Raw genomic sequence first — 21,818 nt, 5'->3', positions numbered from 1 at the left:
TTGTTTTACAAAAACTGCTTTTCTCCTAGTACTAAGGGTAGGGAACTGAAGAACACCTGTTAATAGTTTGGCAAAGTTAGTCTTATTTTAAAGCTAGCGGCGTTTATAGCTAAAGCAAGTGTTCGGATGGTTTCCTTCCTCGTCATTGCATCCTAGCCGACGGTAACGTAGCGTGCCCTGCACACATGCAACCCACATTGACCGAAATCGATACTCCGTCAACCCAACGTAAACAACTTCTTTTTCAATTATTACTCTACAATTTAGTTTCAAAATAAATGATTGTAAAGTGAAATGAAAAATAAAAACCTGCTTAATCTGCAATCGGAAATATTTAGAAATTACTTGCCAAAAGTTATATGGTATAAACGTACGTACAATATGCGCGCCAAAAGCGAAAGATCATTATACAGTGATTGTGTTTTGTAATTTCAAAACGTTTCCTCCCGTCAGGCTAATTTGTCTACTAAAAGTAATGAAAATAAAGCTAGCCACCTTGAGATTTCCTATATACATATATAAATTGTAGAGCGGGCTTATGAGTCGTCTCCCGCCTGAAAATATACATACAATGATTCACCTGAAAAGCTAGTACATCATTAAAGAACCGATAATCTATCGAAGAAATTGTTCCGCGACTGTCTACTAATGGACCCAATTTCCGATTTTGTTGTTCGAGAACTCGGATCGATATTGTTATTATTACTATTGTTGTACTTGTACAGGTACAATAAATATCAGATCAGATGCAACGGCTTAACCTAACGAAGAAATTCATATTGTACCCAACGCAAAACACATTATCTATTGTCAACGACGTAGCAACCAGATATTAAATAGTTATTTTCTATATTTAATATATATTTAATTTATTTCTGGGTGACGAGAATTCAACAGGACGGCCAGTTGCGGTTTCACCGCAACTGGCCGTCCTGTTGAATCCACAGAAACTTAATACTCGTTAGTTTTCGCTTTACACGTAGAATTCTTTATTTACATCGTTCGCTATTAATATTACTTATTATTTTGTCTAGCTTGCTGAAGTCATATACGATCCAGCTTCCCTACTGAATAGGCTTCGACAGGGAAAATATGTACGCAGGTGGCGCTTTGCCAGAGACCAAAGCAAGCTTTTGGCGCGCCACACTTTGTTCTCTACAGCGGTCTTCTGCGTATCAGTAAACCCTTTAAGACGCCTTGATGATCAGCGTCCTCAATATCAGTTATATCATTACTATTAGTAAACAGCAGGCTTATTTTCTCCATGATCATAAATATAATAACAGAAGCAAAGATTCATACGGCAAGTGATAGACAGATCAAGGTAGATCTGACTCATCTAGTTCAAGGCTCAAGGTAGAGCTCGTATAATCGTAATGGTTTGAGGTAATAAGTGGTGGTGGTGGTGGTGCCTTATGTACATCATAATCATATAATATCTGTTAGCAATACCGTTATTCTCAATTACTATCAAACTTTCCGACAGTGGACTAGTGTTTGAATTGCCGCGGCATTGGCCGACTGGCTTTTTATCGATGGTTAGGCACATTCATCGGCAATCCTGCACTTCACTAGGATGGTATCAACTTATACTATTGCATGGGTCAAGCAGAGGCACCGTAACTCTGCCATGACGTCCCAGCCCACTTTTTCAGTGTCCTGACCTGGGCGGGACATGATGTCCCTGCTAGCTAAATATACTATTGTTATCATTTCTCTTACTGACGCAGACAACGGCACTTAGCTGTTTGATATAATAGAGTACAACATGAAATTGTGTAGACCTATTAAATGTATATACACATTATGTACAATATCGAAAAAAAAAAAAAAAAAAAAAAAAAGTTGAAAATGTCGGCAGTCAACTTCGAGGGGTAAACATGCTTGCAAAAAAAATCCAACTCTTGTTAACCGCGTAATATTGGCATTGGCGCGCATGTTAGTGTAGGGAGAAAAAAAAGTACCTTCGTAAGAATACTCGTTCCAATTGAGAGCTTAATTTTAAATTATAATTAGATTGTGATTAGACAATAATACCAGGATAGAAACAAAGAAAGGATGGCGCATATCGAAAGCTTGCCGAGTAAACAGACATCGATTATAAAAACAAACAGTCATGGGTTATAGTCATATCACAATAGTTAGAGTATGATATTATGGGCAAGCAGTCGGGCATTTTATGCGTGATATTATCGCTACTGTTTATACGAACGTCAGCTCGATGCTTAGCGTACAGTCTCCAGCAGTAGAATATTTGGGGGCATTGTATGTACATACTAATAGAGAATTTGTCGTGCTCACTCACCCACTTCAGGATAAAACGAGCCTTGGCATGGTAATACAAAGTTCAGCCTGCCGCTACAGAAACTGTATGCGCTTTTTGGTCTCGTCATCGCAAGCTGGATAGCTTTACATTATTGCAATCTTTTTTTAACGTGGCTAAAAATACTACTGATAAATTTTATCTGGAGTCGACCTATGGACGTCGAGTCCGTCGTTCATTAAGTACGTTTTCATTGCGATGGAACTGCGCCGAATCCGATTGCCGCTTCTGACGCCATGGGCAGTGATGGAACGGTGGAGCGGTGCGCGCATACTGGAGAAGAAATTTAAATTTGAAAGAGGGGCTCCTGCGTCATCTCAGTACATATCTAGCTTATTGTTCCCGCCGTAGATGAGATAAGGGGCTGTATGTCGATAGTTAACAGACGATCGAGGTGATGATCTCCGAGATAATGCTGAATGCTGCGTGGAGCCGCTTGAATGGCCTCCGCCACTGCTCGACGAATGGGACGACACGGAAGACCTGAAACAAGGCAGCACGAAAAGCCTAGATGATGTTTACTATAGTTTTGCATCATCTCGCTGATACTGAAACATGAAAGGAAAGCAGCGCATACTCCTGTATCTGTCGATCTGTTCCAATTCGAAACTAGGATGTTTTGAATCAGAACAGACTATTTCCACGTGGAGGTATTAGGATGAGCCGCGATGCTAGATCATAAGTGGCAGTGTAACGTTTACTTCAGTTAACACAGTTAAACATACGACTAACGAACGAAACAAATCGCATTTCGTTAAAACGAATGGATTGGAGTTACTGACGAGGAACAAACTGATTTTTCATTTTGAAATTTGAATTTCGCGGGTTCAGAGGAACGTTCAGTTTGGGGAAATCGTGCATGCTGAAAAAACCGCTTGGCAAACCTACGGTGTTCATATGTTCTCCTCATCACTCATTTAGCTCGTGGCAAGTGAGAAGGATCACAGAAGCCCATCTAAAACGGTTGGTTTCTCGTAATGATTTTCACCTTTTTAACGCAGCTCATCAAGAAGCAATGACCGTCAATCGAGTCCGACAAAAAGACAGGGCGAGTGAAACGAGAAAGGCACAATAGGCTATCGATGGTTTTAATAAGAGCGTTCATGAATCGCTGTGAAAGGACCCGTGCAAGGTGGATATAAAGGACGCTATAGTACAGCATATCAACATGCTTTTTCTTATTGAAATTGCTTATCATCAAATCATTTAGTACCCTGACACTCCATTACGCCCGCCTTCCTTACTATTGCTGCTGCGGGTTGAGCATAGGTTTGCAAAGTGATTCATCGGTTGAAGTTCTCATTGATTAGCCAGCTTCGCTCTTCCGGTCTAGTTGTTTACGTTTTTCGTGTTCTACAGTGTTTCTGTCGGTAAGTAACTTCATGATGATACAAAGACGTTACGCGACGATAGCGTAACGAAAAGTTAGTCGGAGTGGCTTCGGCGGTTGGAGTAACTTTCGTAGCTGAAGAAACTTTCGTTGTCTCGATCGGCAAATCTTTCTATACCGCCGAGTAACTACAAGTTGTTGGATAATGTCGAAGCCGTTGTCGAGCTCGAGGCACGGGACCAGAAGCTGTTTCATACGTATAAACATGTCGAAAGTTTACACATGTAATAATAGAATATGCAAAACTACACTATTGAAGGTATTGAGAAAGTTTTGCAAATTGTAAACCGTAAATTCTATAAACTCTAATGATTCATTGCAGCATTCGGGCAACTTAAGTTTTCTTCAGCTATATTTGGGTAATACGAGCAATCTTTTATGGTCAAACCGCTTTGCAAAACCCCGTAATGCCAGCACTTTATTTGCTTGTTAGCTCTCAAAGTTATGCGAAGACAGAGCCAATTGATTACCAGAGCTTTGTTCAGGTTTGTTCGATCTCCTGTCACCTCCTTCTTCTATCTATCGAAAAAAAGTCATTCGAATTATCTATTCGGTCCTTGAGTTAACAGGTACCTTTGGTTTTTATTCTTCTTAATAAGTCAATTGTCAAATCTAGAGATTCATAACAATCCCTATAATACTAGCGAGTTCTTAACAGGGCAGGTTAAAGCTTATCATCAACATGCTAAAAAAAATACTTAAATAAGAACTTACTTAATTAGTTCACTTTAAGATGTCGAAAAAACAATTATTTATACATGTTATTGTAGCGATCGAGTATATCTCATTATAATCATTTTTGTTCAGTACTCGCGAAACAGTAGAAGTAAAAAAATCCATTATAAATCTAGTTTGTAACTGGATAAACTGAAGTGTAAAGCACGTATATGTTGGGAAAGATTTCATTTTTCAAGATGTCGATGAAATCTCGATATAATAATAGCGGTAATAATAGGGAGCATTATATATATATATATATATATATATATATATATATGTCCATTTCGACTATTTACGTACCTGTAAATTGAAGGTTTGAGGAAATCTGGCAATCGTTCCTTGCAGTACCACATAACTTTCTTGGTGCATGAAAATGCAATAAAGATAAATAACCCCTGGAGCGTATTAAGTACAATAAATATATACCAAAGAACCTCGTTGTTTAAGTATCCAGCGAAGAAACCTGAAGAGTAAATTTAATGCAAAATCGTTCTCGTTAAGGTAAAGTAGGTGACGAAGCGTGTAAAATATACAACCATATTCTACTTCATGAAGATTACATATAAAATCATCCCATTTCTGAAATTTTTTTCTTCTTCTTCTTCTTTGCATATTTTTCTATTACCTTCGAGATGTTTATACGTGTAATATACATTTATTTATACCTATTGGTGGCATAGCGTTACCTCTATAGATGTCTCCGCGCAAAATTGTTTTTCCCCTAATGTTACCTCAATTGAAATGATCTACTTTTTGGTCAGAGACATCTGTTGATGACTATGTAAAATGTTTGCTTTTGCAATTAGGAGTCATTGTATTGAGCATCAGGGTCAAAACCCATGCTTTCTACATGCGCAATAAACATCAATAAAAAACATAAGCTAAAAAAGAATAGATAGTTTATATCTGATAGTGAGACTTGAGTTTCTTACCAGTACTCCAGACAAGGCCGAGCATTATCGCCAAGCGACTATAGAGACGATAATTAGTTCGCACGGAACTCGAAGGGTCCTTTACGATTGAGGCAGATGCCGAGGAGGACGATATAATCATGAGAGCAGTCAGAAGAAAAAACAGGAAATTAAGCATCATGATAGTGCCTGAAATGCATGATACATAATACAGGCGTTAATAATAGCATCACACATGAAGCACGGACAGAAAAAAAATTTGTTTAATTTTATTTGGATTATAAGACAGCTTTTAATATAAAGGTCATTAAAGCAAATTTACATAAGACTAATAATAAACGTTCAAACATGAATCTTGTGCTCCTTCAAAACAAAACCCATTGCGAAATTTCACATTATCGTCTTACTAATATGCTAATATAATTATGTAAATTCGTAATGAAGTAGACGTCTATCGAATTAGACGGTCCAGCTTGTCAGGCCCGAGCTGTACCGGAAACTACATATATTGCATTAGGCCTATACGAATCTCTCTCATTTAAAAACGAATGAAAAAATCCGCCACAAATGTTGCATACCTGTCGGTGCAACAAAGAATATTAGTAATGCTTTCCGATGGCCGAACCAACATGTATATTTGCCGAACGCAGGCCGATATTCCGGTGGTAGGAAATCGGGGTCGTGTTCGAGCACAATTGAAAGACCCACGATGAAGGCTGTCATTCCTGTAATAAATTGGTGACAATAAAACAAGTAAAAACAACACTTAACTACTTAACATATAGCAAAACAGAGTGATAACTGGATTAATTTTCCTATACGGGTAAATATTTGGATGCTGATAATCCGCTGTTTTATGAACGTTTTGCCTCCCATACTCAAGGCATTGATTGCCTCAGATGACTGGCTCGCAGCGTGAAACACACGTTCCCTACACCCCAATTCGCATCTACATCGCTTAGGTGCTTTTAAGTTTAGTAGGCAAACGGGGTAGTGCTGCACGCGTTATCCTTCAGATGGCGATACCTAACACTATTTGCCAACGATACAAGCAAAGTCAACGAAGATGTGGTCCTGGGCCGATGTATTGATTCGACTCCCTTACAAGTAGCTCATAGGCCAATGGCCAAGTAATAAACTTGGATGAGTCAGTCGACATCCCAGCAGACATGCGTAAATCAAAACAAGCTCTTCACTATACAAACTAATATATTTAAAACAAACCAAATGTGAATAATTGCTAGATAAACGATATCTAATTTGGCATGATAGAAAGGCTCACCCCAGGAGTAAATACTATAGAAAGTGAATCTTTTCCATTGCGGTCCTGTGGTGACGCGCAGCTCCTTTGTGGCCATCCGTAAGGTCCGCCAGACATCAAAAGCCATTGAGTTCATCCAGAAGAACGCCGCTAAGAACGACGAGTAGGTCAACAGAGCAATTGCACGACAAAAGACTGTGCCAGCGGTCGAGTTGTCTACCTGCAATCGAAATGGCAATAAAAAATGTAACTAAGTGAACTTTATTGCCATCTAATCAGCGAACACGCTGACATATATATATATTTTTGCCAGCATTCGAAAATGTTCTGCAAGTATTTGCATGCTCGATGCTTAAAGCCAGTGCTAAATAAAATCGAAGAATGTTTGCTTTGGAGCCCAGGTTATATATGACAAATTTCATGTTAGAACCCTTCATACATTTAGAAAAAGAATATCTACCCACCTGTCCGGCTATGAAGGAGAGATAAGCAACGAGTAGCGATATGGAAAGGCATGCGAGGTTCTTCCCAGAAAGATTTCGCATTTCCGGCAGGAGGAAGAACACGGCTAAGTGAAGTAGTAGGCATGCTATTGAGACGCCAAGCCCAACTGCCGAAATATAGCCCATGGACTGCGAGAACTTGGCGAGCTCATTCGATGACATGTTCACTGCGTGGAGGCAAATGTATGCGCCCAACTTCGTTGGCAGATAATTCACTAAAGACAAACGTAATCGAAATTAAGTACTTTTTACGAGCTTGATAGAAGCCTGCATTCTATTATTTATGTATCGGAGTTCAAGATCTTGCTCAATAACCAGACGCTATGCATCGAAGCTCTCGGATTTGCTAAAGCTGGAGGGCCTCTAGCTGAGCAAACACGCACAATGGACCAGTAAATGAAATTGTTTGCTTTTAGTTGCGTCTCAAACTACAGCTTGTCGCGTTAAAATGCTCTAAAGAAATCTCGACCTAGCATCTCTGGATTTGCTGACAAATACCCTACGAGCAACCGCGATCAGACTCCTACGTTGTTTCAACAGATGGAAATTTCAAGATGATGTTTCATTAGTAGACATACATTTTACTAGCAGAATAAGAACTGTCTTAAAATCGCAATTTTTACAATCCAAGTGAAAACAGGACAGAATATTTCTCATTGCGTAGCCTAATCCCACCGCTCAGGGCCTATAGCTTGTGGAGCACATGGAATCGGCTTGAAAATGTCTGAACAGATTGATTGTTAGTGTTACATGATGCTCAAGGGAGTCGGTCTAGTGAAGTGATATCCAGAGCTTCAATGATATGTAAACGTTCAATGTTCTAGCTGTAAACACAGAAGCAGCTTGTATCCTCTACATTCGTGTTATGATTTAAGTTTAAGAGATCCCATATTCATGTACAACAGTAACATTGCTGGTTCCTCAATAGGAAGCTGGAAAAAATCTGATCGGATCTTGCAGATAGAATTGCTTACGAGTACACACAGATTATCTAGACAAACCACAAGCCATTTCAGTGGTTGCCCAATAGTACACCCCTTATGATGATCACTAGTTGAACTGTCATTGACCTTAGCTTCCGTTTGTCCCATACCCAATTGTGATTTCAACGTTGTTATCGGTGCTCGTTCAGATCACTCAGATCCTATAGAGCCTTTTCCTAATCACAGCAATTAGCTCAGAACACCCATAAGCACACTAAATATACCATCTTATTGCTTTTTAAAGCCTCACAATAGATATTGTGCCTGGAGATTATATCGGAAGGTACAAAAATTCGGTCAAAATTTATTTGAGGCTAAATATTTGTAGCAATAAGTATTCAGCCAAATTTTTTTGTATTTGAGCACAAAATATCGCCTGCAAATAGGACAACAATGTATCAGTAAGGGCTACGTTCAAAGAAATCTAACCTTTAGTATATGTGGTATTATATTTCTCCACGAATATGGATTCGTTACTGAGGTATGTAAATTCATCCTTGTTAAGGAATGTCCTAGGACACTTCAGGAATTCTTCACTGAACACCGACCGTTCGCTGGTGTTATTGTTTCTATAGGGTGACTTCATATTATCGATCGATGCAGGAGAAGTGTCTTCGATTAAGCCCTGATTTACAGACACGCACTCCCGGTTTCGATAGACCTTGTCTGGTTGCGCACAGAAGATATCCCGACACTTAGCATAAAAATAGTCATACTCCTGTAAAGTGGCATAGTTTATCATTTTATATAGTGATGTATATACTGGAAAGAAGTTAATGCCATTAATTTAGATGAGATTCTCGGTCCTCAAGTAATACACAGCATTGTATGACAATGCTTAATATAGGCAGCAGTAGATGTCTGTCGTAAAATTTGTATATAATTAACTTAAACAGGTTATTAATTATGTTAATGACAAACCGACACACCGTAATGTTTCAATCATCTTTCCTCGTATAGATTTAATGCAGGTAAGTAAGTTATGGGTTTCTTTCAATATAATTTTTTGTTGGAAATATGAACCCATCTAATTCAATGACAAGAATAACATATCAAAATTAGAACAATACGTAGCTTGACATTCATATTATGACGGCAGTGGCGTTCTCTCATTGAATCTATACATTTCGACGCCTACGCGAAAGCCTTCTATCTACCCCCAGTCGACCAAACTTGCTCCGAGAAGTCTTCGAAACGCTCTGGGACATTCTGCCAGGCAGCCGTTTGCCTGAGATTTTCCATGCGACAAATTATTCATTTGTCCTAGTACCGAAAACTGCGATTCACCTCTTACATATAAGGCCACCCTTGTATGAAACACTGCAGAAGTATTGCTTGTCTTCGTTCCTCGAGTACGTTTTGGCCCCCGTGTATATACATATATACAAACAATCAGTGTTTTAGTTACTCCGCGACAACTAGCATTACCTGGTGTTCACCGGGGCACATCAGCTTTTTCCCGACATGACCTGAGCCCGTGAAATCCAATAAAAGTCCAAATGCAAAATTTCTTGCATTTACTGTATAGAAACCCTGAGGGGGTGCGAATCCACAATTCAAATTGTCAACAGGCACGTCGTTACATAATGCACAGTCGAAGTTCCGATAATTTAATCTGTTTCTGGGGTCGTGAACAACAGACTGGTAGCTTCCGCAACGTTCCTCGAGCTCGGTTCCTGGAAAATATCATAAAATTATTTATGATTTTCTGCTATGAATATGTAATCCCTATGGCAAATTGTAAAGCACATCATAAACATAATTAAGTTCACGCACAGTTTTACAACAGGTACGCTAAAGCGGTTTTGGGAGGATTAGTATAATTGTAAACGGCCATGAACGTTTGTCAGATAGTGATTGATTGCTAAGAAGCTTTGCAGCCGAGGAAATTCTCAATTTAAGGTAGTTCTTTTAAACTATCATGTGTTAATAAGATTCCGATGAAAACTTCCAAGAATTCGTACAATACGAATCTGATATCAGCCACGTGCGGTATGAACAGCATCCCAGACGTCCGAATGAGTGAGAACAACATTTTCAATAGACATTGCGCCCTCCTGCCGATACTCGACACAAACCCATCTATCGGATATGCCGACTCGTCAATGGTGCACCTAAGCATATTGGTCCCTCACGATACAGTCAACCCATCAAACAGCACTAGGTGAAGAAGACCTACTTTGGCAGTAAAACGTGTTGCGTGGAGAGGATCCTACCAGGCCTCAAATCACCTCTCGGCCAGCTATACTGCCTGTCGATTCACATGTGGAGACCAGATGAACCCCATCGTGCCCTATATGAACTGCGACCGTATATAAAAACTGGCTCTATGGCGAACGATAGCTGAAAGTGTATTTGAAATGCTGACGACGCCATCTTACATATATGTTCCTGCTGATGATCATATATTTCCGTAACAACTTCGAAGGGAAAGAGGTAAGTTAACTGAACCATTATCGTTTGCACACCTGATATGAACCTGTCAATGACTATGAATAAAGAAGCTTCCAAACATGTTAAAACTCTACTTGGTATATCCATCGACTACATAATACGTTGGTCCTTTAACAAGCCATCTCAATATTATGACTACTTTGGAAGTAAAGCATTGCCAACGCGAAGTTAAGGGAAGTTGACTAGGTTGTCCAACGAATTAAAAATACAACTTTTGTTGTCTTGCGCATACCAACCTGATTAGCGAGTACAAACATAATATGAAGCTATAAACTTGTAAATTTTATTCTATTGCATGTTCGTATTAAAAATCTGACGCGGTTTAACGCAAAAATTCCGATACATTTCAGTATCGGGGCCATTTCAACATCATTTGGAACGTAACCAAAGACCACTCACCGTTGTACTGCGGAAGGCAGCGTCCTACAATGGCATTACATTGCGGCGGTGCAAATAATATCTTTTCGAGCGGGATCGACAACGAGAGGACGACCTGCCGATTGTTCATCAGCCAAACACCACGTTCGTGTGAAAAGTGTAGCGTATCCAGATCAGTTTCGTTGATTCCGTCTTTGGTAAGATTGCGAGCAACAAATATATGGAAAGTTAAATATAAGAGCTGATCCATAAGATTGTACGAGTGTCGACCTAGTATAATTACGTCAAACATTATTAGCAACAATAACAATATTATTTGGAAGAGTTCTTTGACAAATTTGCGATCCCGACTATGAAAATTTTTAACTCAGAGGTTATTGTTGCCACCTAGGATCATGGGTTGTTCTAACCTGTAACCTCACGGAAATCGAACGATCGATTGGCATAGATTATTTTTTTTACTTACTGCACGCTTTTTTGCATGTAAGCATCATGGACGTATCCGAAGGATACAGCCTTATTGAGTAGTCTACTCCTAAGTGCCGTTTCATCTGCCTAAACATATTGCGAGAGCCTAGCCGAAAGCTATGCGAACCGATCGTCCACTATAGAAGCGGTCCCGATGTCCATAGTAAATTATGATCGGGACTATTAGCGTTTATTCCTTCCAATGAAAAAGAATGACGTGGTCTCCGTGGTAAAAGCATCAGCAGAAGAAGAAGCAAACGAGATTGTTTCAGTCCCTAGACATTTTAAAATACTGTCATCGATTTCTAGCTGACACCCCAATACATACAAATCGTATCCTCCGGAGGCTGAAGTTTGATCCTCCAATGAGTGTAATTTTCGACGTCGTCATTGCAGATAGCGCACATTATATTCTTGTAGGAGATATTTGTCACATGCGAAGATACGGGCCTCGAACGAAATGGATCTTTCAAGAGCGCGTCTGCCTCTTGCTGGAAACCCAAACGCAAAAGCACCAACAACTGTGGTAATACGCTACTAATGTTTACCATTACTAATACTAAGGTTTAATTATTACCGAAATGAAATCTGTTCTGTTTAATATTTGTATAAAAACCACCACACGGCAATAAATATGGTCAGAAACAATACATAACATAAAAACATCGCAGGAAATACGCATCGCTGTATCACATCGTTAAGTTTTGGCCTTTGACCCTGCTAAAGCGGTTTTGAATTAAAGCGAACGGGTCGCACGGCAGGTAAGCGGACAAGTCCTTTCGTAGGCCACCCGTATTTGCCTGTCTGCATTGGGCCAACTCAGTAATGAACAAGTCATCTGGCAAGACGGTAACAACAGCACTTTCTGCAGTTTAAGCTTGGCAAAATTACTTCATCAAATCAATTACTTCATACGGTCTCTTTCTGTCTCCGCATATCGCTTGTTGTCTGATCGCCATTGAGGAAACCTATCGCCTGACGCCGAGACAAGACAGCTTGCTTGCATCCCGGGCGGAACTAGAATGTCTCTAGTTCCTTCGGAGATCAGATCAGTTGCCATCACCTACCAAATGCATACGGTTAAAACCGACTGGCTATGCGACGTATATGGCAACGTGTCTCTCTATCTTAGCGAGAATGAAGGCCAGTCACCTAATGCTGTTACTTTCACTCTCTTTTTCGATGTGAGTCGCGGTTATGATCCAGAAAAACAAGATAAGAATAGAGGAAAAGGAAGCAGCGGCTACGTTGTTTTCCCATCTTATTCCTCTTTTTATACTTCTCGTTTAAGGTTAAATAGAGACGATTCTAGGTTGTGGGCTGCACGTAAGTATGCGAACAAACTAGAATAAAAAGTACCTTCGTAGTCTAAGTAAAACCATCGCCCTATGTTGCGCTATAGATAGCAATAGTAAATAACATTATTTCAGTTATTCAGCTTTTAAAAACTGCTTTATTTAGTCGTTAGTTCTAAAATTTAACACTCGATAGGGCAATTTTGCAAACATCTTGAGGCCACCGACTTGCTGCCGAAGACATTATTCCAGTGTTGTATTGTGCATTTTCTGTTACGTATGTACGTACGTGCCGTGTCTGATAACTGTGCGTGCAAAGACAACAATAGTATTAACTAGCTGAGCGATATCAACTAGCTTGTCAAAACACTATAGGGGCAACAGCTACGTGCAACCATCGTAAACAATAGGTGCGTTAAACAATGTTCTTCCGATTGCCGTCGCTTACAATACACGTCAAGCTTACCTCTTCACATTCGTGCACGATATTCGGATGTCCTCGCCAGCCTCGTCGGCACGTTTGTTTCACCCAAAAGTTCTGTTTTTCAGTAGCGGAAATGCAGTACCAATCGGGCGTGCTTTGGGCACTCAGGACGTCAGGACAGCAATCACCAAATAAGGCGCAATCATGATCGCAGTGACATGTCTGGGTACGGTTGAATTTATTCTTGAATAGCATAAGAGAAATGTATAGGACGTTATATCGTGATGCTCGATCTAGTGCTTGAATCTAAGAGGCATTCCTGTACGCTGGACCTGCCAAATCTCATTATCTACGAGCGACATTTTATTCTTCAATACCGGCAATAGAGAATACCCATCAGCAGTTAGATGTTTGTGTGTCTGTTTGTCTGTCCGTGGAAAAACGCGTTCGAACTTGGTAGCGTGCCTGTTAAGCTGATAACAAAATAGACTACAGTCAATATATCGGTAACCCTAAAATAAGAGAGACTGAACAAGGTGTGTTCGGTTGTTTATATGCAGAATAACATAATGTATTGAGACGACTCATTGTCGATGTCATTTTCCCTAGTGATTAATAGATTTATGGCGGCTAGGAACAAAGGGAACAAGCCAGCAAGTGAAACTCGGTCGGATCCAGTGAGTCAGACAGAGTAGCTGAACGGAAACGGTCTGGTAATATGTAATTCATTTGGAATGTCTTATACGACCTATGTTAACTATTGCATTTGACCGTATCTTGAAATGATGCCTTTCTAAATATATCCCAGAAGAAGAAAAGGCGAAACAACTAATTCATATGAAACATGGCAACATATACCACTGTACTTTGTCGTTCAGACTGGTCCTATAAATGCTACAGGTATGGTCGTCTGAATTGATTTTTTAAATTAATAGGCAGCTTGTACCCAAGAAAGGTGCATGAGTCATTCATGTGAAGTCGGCGAAACAAGGTCGTGCACGGAGTTGATAGTCTGCCACTTCCTGCAATCGCTGCTGCTGTTTCTATTAGGAAGTGCACTGAACGACGGCAATTCAGGTAGAGACAGGCACGCTCAATCCAAACACTGGATAAGCAATCTGATTTGTTCCTGAGAGTTTATTTGGGCCCACGTTAGCCTTATATTTTATAAAGACGTCCCTGGAGGGACAGGGGGCAGAGGAGGGAACAGACTTGAGATTGAAGCCGTAAACATATTTTAGTCATTCGAAATAGTGCGATCGCCAACTAATTTAGAGGAGATGCTAACTGACATGTAGAATTCTACCTTAATGCCTTGTAAAACCCGCTGCAAAATGATAAACTCCAGCAATAAGCTAAAGCTGCACACCCGGCTTAACTGCACTTTATGGCTATCGTTTGACGTAATTGGTGTAGAACTTTAAGGAATAATATAATTCGACAACTGGCTTTGCCACCATTGCGCGCATTGGTCTCTTTCGAGACGTCTAGCTAATGCTACCCGTCTACGGTCAAGAGATCCAGCATAGATGCCCCTCGCTTTCTATGTCAATGGAGTACTTCCTGCCAGTCCGATTGCAGAATTTACGATTGTATGCATCAGGACAAACTATCAGCCGATGTGTGCAGTACATAGAAATATGGAAGTTGTTCAATGGTAGACACGTACTGTCGGAGTTTGATATCTATTCAGTTGGCACACTAAAATATATGTTCCCATATTCTGCCCTGTTTCTGCCAGCTGTTTACCGCACTGTGCGCTTGCGAGAACGGTCGTACCTAACACGTTGTTTTTCGTAATCTTGCCATACTTTTAAGCACTGGCTCCAGGTTCTGTTCAGCCAATCCGGCTTACCCTAGAAGTAGTTAACAGTGATATTTTTTAAATGATTATCATGAAAATCCTGGCCTCTACTCAACGAAAGGTCTTAACGGTTAATTCTTTTACTTAAATCGGTTATTTTACGAAGAAAATCTAGCAAAAGAGAGGTGTTGTGAAGTGTTAATCTTACCTCAAGATTCTTTAGGCTTTTACCCTCCTTTTTAGGCTTATAGCAGGTATCATTGCAATTGATAGGTTTGGCGTCGGGTTTAACATTATTATGCAAGCTGCCTCCGTGCCGGCCTACGAGGGACTCTGGAATAATGTCCGAACTCTTTGCTCGATCGTCGCTTAGGGGCGGCTCGAGTTCTTTGGATATCAATGGCGGTACAGTAGGGGCAACCTTTGAAAGAGTGCGTTCTTCTGCAATCGCGAAAATCTGAGCTTAATCGACCAACGCGTGGACTCACTCACTCACATGACATCTGCCAGGTAATACTTATCCAAGAATATAGTTTAGCTAGTTTTTCATCGTATCAATTACGAGATTCGTTTAAACACTCGTGTGTGCGAATGACCCATAAACGAGATTCGTTAAAACGAAGATTCTTTAAACAAGGGGCCCTCTGTTAGAGATGAAAATGGTAAACTAGGTTCAATACATGCTGCATAAGCCCAGCTGAAAACCTTTTTTTTCGTAGGTTAATATTTAATTCGATAGGGTACAATATGCTGATTCTAATAACATCTTCTAGTTTCTGTTTTCGCCAGTTCAGCACAAATTTCGACGGACATTTTTTTTTGGTACCAAATGATTGTTCTTCGTTGATCTGAGATTGCTCTACATCTAATCACTTACGAGTAAAAACAATCGTTCCTGACTGACCAGCCTCTAGCTGTTCCACGGGTTGTAACGCTGGCTGAGCTGGCGGTCTGTACACCGGATTTAGCGGTGTTGGATCCTGGTTATTCCAGCCAATCAGCGATCGACGAGTGACAGCTGTTGGCAACACGGTTTGAAGCGCCTGCCGAAAATATGGCCCGTGTGGTGCCAGCAGCGCCTGAGGAGGCCTAATTAATGGCGGCTTATGGAACGAATGCTGAAAAAATTGTCGTTGTTGTTGTTGTTGTGCTAATTGATTTATGTAGGCAGAAATCGGTGTTGACGATGGGAAGACTACGGACGAAGGTGCTATGAAGTCATTTAAAAGGGACGTCGGTAAGGGTTGTGGGGTAATCGGACCCGGTAGATTTGGCGTGCGTAAACCACTCGAAGGTGCAGGACAATACGCTAGGGTAGCTAGCGCCAAAACGGTGACTCCAGAGATGGTCCACAGCAACACCGAAGAGGCGACGCACCGAGCAGCACTCGGCGCAGACGGATAACTTTTAAGACGGCAGCGCGATCTCATCGCGCACCACCTGAAATCATTTTTTGGCAATGTAAAACACGGTAGGAAAAATGGTACGTTAGAATAGAAAACTGGACATGTAAACGTTGGTTTATATGCTATAGTTATTTCGAATTTACTTGATGTACAGATTAAACTGGGTTCATGTTTATCATACGGCATGCAGGCCTCTTCTTTTGTAGAAGCTTCAAAGTTTTCGCTTAAATTAATGATCTATCATTCGAGTCTGTGTATTCGTCTGTTATTAGCAGCAGATCGTCGAAAGCCTATTTAGTACAAGTGTTTTTCAAAACACCCAGCGATAGCAATTGACTAATGGTAAAGCGTGCAATGATTGTCCCGTAGAACGGTTTTTTTAGTTCAAGCCCAACACGATACGCGATTTAGAACGGCTAGGAGAGAGCCGCTGAGAGATGATACCACAGCTAAGTAGATTGTACGTGGCGCACGAAAAGGTAGGAAATAAGTATAAACGTTTTCTGATTTGTGCTTGGCGTACCCAAATGAATCAATGAATATGATCCTATCCGAATATAATATATAGAATGATGCTTCTCAATTCATTCTACAGAACAATTCTACTTTGTCCCTCTAGTTAAATATTGAGTTAAAATAAAGTCGTCAACTTATTGGATTACTCTGCAGTTCAATACAGAGGTGCTTCGGAGCGTCATTATTTAAAAAAAGGGCATCCATTATAAAAAATCAAATAATGGTAGACGCCCCGTCGAGAAGCAGACAAAGTCGAAAGAATTAATCACTAAAATCATTATAATAATCATATCTAAGAGCTAATCATTTCTAAGCGCTGGTACGAGACCGGTGATGGAGAAGGACACACGGACATTACAAATTCAATCCACGAAGGCTTTCTTCCACTCTGAAGGGGTGCAAATCTTGGCATATCTATCCTAGGCCATATAACATGGGAATGCGTCAAATGTTTATGTAGATCTATCTATAGTGTTACTTTTATACGTTTCGCTAGAGTAGTCTACGTGCAAAAGCTATACTGTATTCTCCCGCATTTTCTCATCCAAGTTATAAACGAGAACGCTGTTATTGTATTTAAGCATGTTCAATAGCTCAACGTAGATACCCTTAATACATTATACTTTTTTTTTTGCTTTTTTATTGATTATTTAAACAATATTTTATATTCCCATATATTGGGAAAAATTGATCTGGCTACGAGTTAAGTTTTTCAATTAACAAAAATATCTACAGAATATAACAATTAATATCCAAAAAAGACTAGGACGGACCTCTCTTAGATACATGCTTTAAATTTAGAAAAGCTCCGTCCCTCTTCTCTTTAGTCAAAGTTACAATGAAGTCTCGCGAAAGGTGTCGTGAAAAATATTAAAATTCAGGTTCATGCGCCGGTGGAGCACGTCATAGCGCTTCACGGACTTCCGCGAATGCTGACACGTCTGAATAAAATGTTGTAACGCGTAACACTGTGTCCTGTTCCCAGTACAGCAAGTGGAACACGTATTACGCAACCCGTAGACGGCCGTCTGGTCGCTCGAGATCAAGATAACGATTCTTTTGAAAGAATCAGCTTCGCATAACAAGAAGATCATCCCATCGACTCCATATAAATTGGCTAGGCATTGTTTTGGCAGCCATTAAATAGGTAGCGTAATTGAGCACCCAGTCACGGAAAGATCTTCGTAGGCTTCACTTCGAAAATGTAATACCATTCAGTAAAACGGATACTATCGGTGCTGAACTGGTACTTATACTCTAAAGACTTAAAGTAACATTTTGGAAGTTTCAGTTTTTAAACAGAGCTCATCCGCAAAAAAAACTGAACTTACAATACACACGAACATTCTTAATGCGTTGAGACGTATTTGTGGTACAGTAAGAGCCAGACAACCCATTAAATATTTTTTTTTTCTTTTCTATTTTTTTCTAATTTGGTTTTCATATAGTATACGAATAGTACGAACTTATCGTTAGGTTGCTTTTAATTTTCAGAAGATAAATGTCAGTAATACTAAAATCTGTTTTAGACAGCGTTACTGATATGCGTCAGTATCAATTATCCGCACAAGCGGGTCTGTAGCTCAGCTGGGATTATTGATTACTAATTCGTTACGTGTTTTTGGCACAAATGTTGATTAAAATCTTATTGTTTTTTTTTTTCTATTTGCTGTAATTGCCGTGTATGGCGACTACCTGAAAACTTATAAGCGTTTACAGTTGTCCGTTACCATCTAAACGGCAATGTTGACGTTATTTACGCTAGAATTAACCGATATAGACCATGCTGCACCCTATTACCCCACCGCATCTTCATATAATGATATTTGCAATTGATGATTTTACATCGTGAGAAAGTATGCAGGTCGGCACACCGAAAGCCGTCATTGGTGTTAAACGTATGTCCGTTAAGGTTTTTGCCTGTTGCTGGTAATGTGCGTTAGGCATCAGGTATAAAACACTTCGACACTTAGTAATATCAATAAACGCCGTCTATTTGAATAAGGAACGGCGCGGTATACGATATAAGCAAAATAAAACCTTAGCTTTCTTAACGCTGGACGACCCGAGTCAGCTGGATGCTTGTCGGCACAACGAGCTCGTAAACGACGAAACGTTTTACAGAACTTCTTTCGTCTACAGCGCAGCCGGTCTGCAACAGCTATAGCCAAAAAAGTTCCATAGATTGGCCTTGGTCTCTTGCTCATACATACATGTGTAATAGCAGCAATCGGCGTAACAGATTGACATTTTCTCTTGAAATCTATGATGGCAGTGAGAACATAGCGAATGTTTGATGCCGCCTCCAGACGAATATAGCTAATCCAGTGCCAGTGCCTAAACCCAACGCCTAAAGGAGAAGGTATCCTTTTGCCTTCTTTACCTGTGGCATTATTCCTGCCTTTAGTCCAGTATGATATTAGCTAAAAATGATAGTAAAGCTAGGAAAAACGCGCAAAAATACTAGTTCTGAGTCATCATATTTTACTGGAGTCACAGTTATATTAGCCGTTTCGTTACGATGACAACGACTGAATTATCGGCTTGATAGCAGCGTAAGTACTGCGGCCGTTCAGCTACTGCTACACATCCGAATTCAGTTTGAAAGTGAAACGTATGAAGCAATAGCAGGAAAATAAACAGCAACTTAAGTCGCTCCTAAGTTTGCCAAATTAACTAAACTATCATATGCGAAGCTACCTAAAGGGGCTTGTGTGAAAAAAAAGTAACCTGAATAACTTCAAATTCAAAGTAGTCTAACTCTAGCAATGGCTTAGAGATTGTGTATGCCGTTCAACTTCGTCAGGTGAGGTTAGCAGGAACAATGCTGAGGTGAGACAGTGCATGACTAAGAATTTCACTAGATACTATTATTTTGTAATATCACAAAACGTCTCGTTGGCTCAAAGGGATTTTTTTTACGAGGGATAGTGTTGCAATCGCAGCTATTGCTTTCAATATTAACAGCTTGGTAACTAGTTACAGGTAATTGTTTCCCTTAGAGAGCTGCTCGTTTTGGTACCTTATTTAAAAAATGTTTGGTACTATTTACTACTATAGATGCTTTCGACATGGTCACACCTTCTCTAAGTGACGTATTAGGTGCTTTTTTAGCGCCTGCGACCCTTCCCGACGTGAATCAACCTTAAAACTAGGCGCAAATTAGAAATTCGATGCTTTCTTCAGGCCAGGCTCTTTGAAAATGTCCAGGAAGAAATTACGATGAAGGGGTTATCTTGTTTTTAGAGATTTGTTAGCGGGACTTGTTTGTTGGACTGGGGTAATTAGCGTGTTTGGACGTTCCAAATTCTATAAAATGCGCCTGACATAAAAATTTTCATTAAACAGAAAGCAGTTACGGTTCGTATATGCGACCCACGGCCAATAGCCGCTTCGTTGATCTTTGGCAGTAAACCGGTCGGTCGGTCGGTCTGTCTGTCTGTAATTAGATTTGCAGCATTTATATTGAGTGAATTCTGTTGCTGCATAGCGTCCGCCTTTGATGCCCCCGAAAGTGCAAAAATAGAGAGAAAATTATGGCGGGATGTCAGTTAGCCTTGTTTTATATAGTTCTTTCATTCAGTTGTTTTTTGCATAGTTTCAATAGGCCAGCGTTTCTGCCTTCAATCCGGATCGCCAAAGAAACAGATCTACTTACAAAACAACGAGCGCTCTACGTCCCTTTGCGCGCAACGTATTGCATAAATGCTAACAGATGCCGAGATTTTGCCGGCTGTTACGATACAACGTTTCCTTAAATAAGGATACAAATAGAATCACGTTATGTTAGCGTTCAAACGTTTATCTAGGTAGTCCTTACAGACATTTTAGGTCTCGTAGTCCTGACTCGTGGTCAAGAACCGACCACGACATAGTTCAGATGAACAAAAGCAAACGATGATACGGTTAATACATTCGAGCAAATCTGCAATCAATTTGATATTTTAACAGTAATTAATAATACTTTAGAACAAGTCGAGGAAAAACGATACGGACTAGATAGAAAAAATTAGAGTAATATAAGTCAATAGGACAATAATAAGGTAATAAATCTATAAAGTGAAATAAATGGCAATAACTTCTCTATGAGACTCACGTATCGTCTGTATTCCAGCCATAAGGCGAAGCTAACATATCACATACGCTATATTTACGTTTCTATTTCGTTCTAACAGCCACTTAAACGTCTGGATATATTCGGTACGTAATGGAGAGAACATACACGGTATTGTACTCAGAGGCGTGTACAAAACAGCGCAGAAACACGTACGATTGCCAAGTTGGTTCAATTCTTCGCTTGCGTCGGACGTAGTCGGCGCTCTGTGCACGACAACAACGAACAACTCGCGCGGCGCGAACACTCATTCCACCATTGTCCGTTACCGTTGGCTTCTTTCGCATGCTCTCAGCTTGATTCAGCGGCGTCGCTGCCACTGCGGGGAAAGGGTGAAGCTAAATATGTCACTGATGACATCATCACGACCAGCTACGACCAGAATAATGGGGCACCGTGAGAGGAACTAAACGAGCGGACAAGGGGAACGAGAGAGAGAAAGAGAAAGGGAGGACAAATTCCCTAGTCCAGAACTGCCCCCACACGCCGGGGGGTTACGTTAGCGCCTGTTTACGTGTCATGATCATGCCCTGCACGAACCTGTACGAACATACGCTGTCTAGCCCGCTGTATATGATTAACCATAATAACGCTACGGCCATTTTAAAGCTTCCAATGCCTCATTGACCGCTCTTAACATCCCAGAGTGAAGATGCGATTCCCTTTCCATTAGAGGAATATCCTCATGGCCATTGCTATTTGACATTCGACGGTTTAGCTTCACATTACAGTGCATGATAAAATGTTTCTATTATGCATGCATACGCAAGAGTATGCGCTCCGAAATCAGATTAGAGTGGCCCAGAATTTATCGCGGACCGATGAAGATTAAACAACTGAGGATAAAAGTGATGATATGATCGGTCTT

General features: G+C 40.3%; 1 protein-coding gene across 1 annotated transcript; it reads right to left on the bottom strand.

Annotated features, from left to right (window-relative positions):
- Positions 1–965: 965 nt before the first annotated feature.
- On the bottom strand, positions 966–21,180 carry LOC111271040 (uncharacterized). The gene is made up of 14 exons (XM_022851750.1): positions 21,107–21,180; positions 15,792–16,354; positions 15,123–15,355; positions 13,153–13,353; positions 11,720–11,882; positions 10,945–11,115; positions 9,520–9,767; positions 8,521–8,809; positions 7,070–7,323; positions 6,627–6,825; positions 5,923–6,069; positions 5,366–5,533; positions 4,734–4,896; positions 966–2,806 (listed from the first exon to the last, which is right to left on the bottom strand). The coding sequence occupies exons 2-14, from the start codon at positions 16,342–16,344 to the stop codon at positions 2,641–2,643; spliced, it is 2,955 nt and encodes a 984-aa protein (XP_022707485.1). The 5' UTR covers positions 16,345–16,354; positions 21,107–21,180; the 3' UTR covers positions 966–2,640.
- Positions 21,181–21,818: the final 638 nt, after the last annotated feature.

Source organism: Varroa jacobsoni, unplaced genomic scaffold, assembly GCF_002532875.2.
Source record: "Varroa jacobsoni isolate VJ856 unplaced genomic scaffold, vjacob_1.0 scaffold_16, whole genome shotgun sequence".
NCBI lineage: Eukaryota > Metazoa > Arthropoda > Arachnida > Mesostigmata > Varroidae > Varroa > Varroa jacobsoni.
This window is presented reverse-complemented; position numbering and strand designations above follow the sequence as displayed.

Bases quoted from the DNA above. Each gene is read 5' to 3' on its own strand.
- LOC111271040 (XM_022851750.1), bottom strand. From the start codon at position 16,344: ATGAGATCGCGCTGCCGTCTTAAAAGTTATCCGTCTGCGCCGAGTGCT. The intron at 11,883-13,152 runs GTAAGCTTGACG...TTGGGTTTCCAG, and splicing joins TCGTGCACGAATGTGAAGAG to CAAGAGGCAGACGCGCTCTT. The intron at 4,897-5,365 runs GTAAGAAACTCA...TTTACTCTTCAG, and splicing joins CGGCCTTGTCTGGAGTACTG to GTTTCTTCGCTGGATACTTA.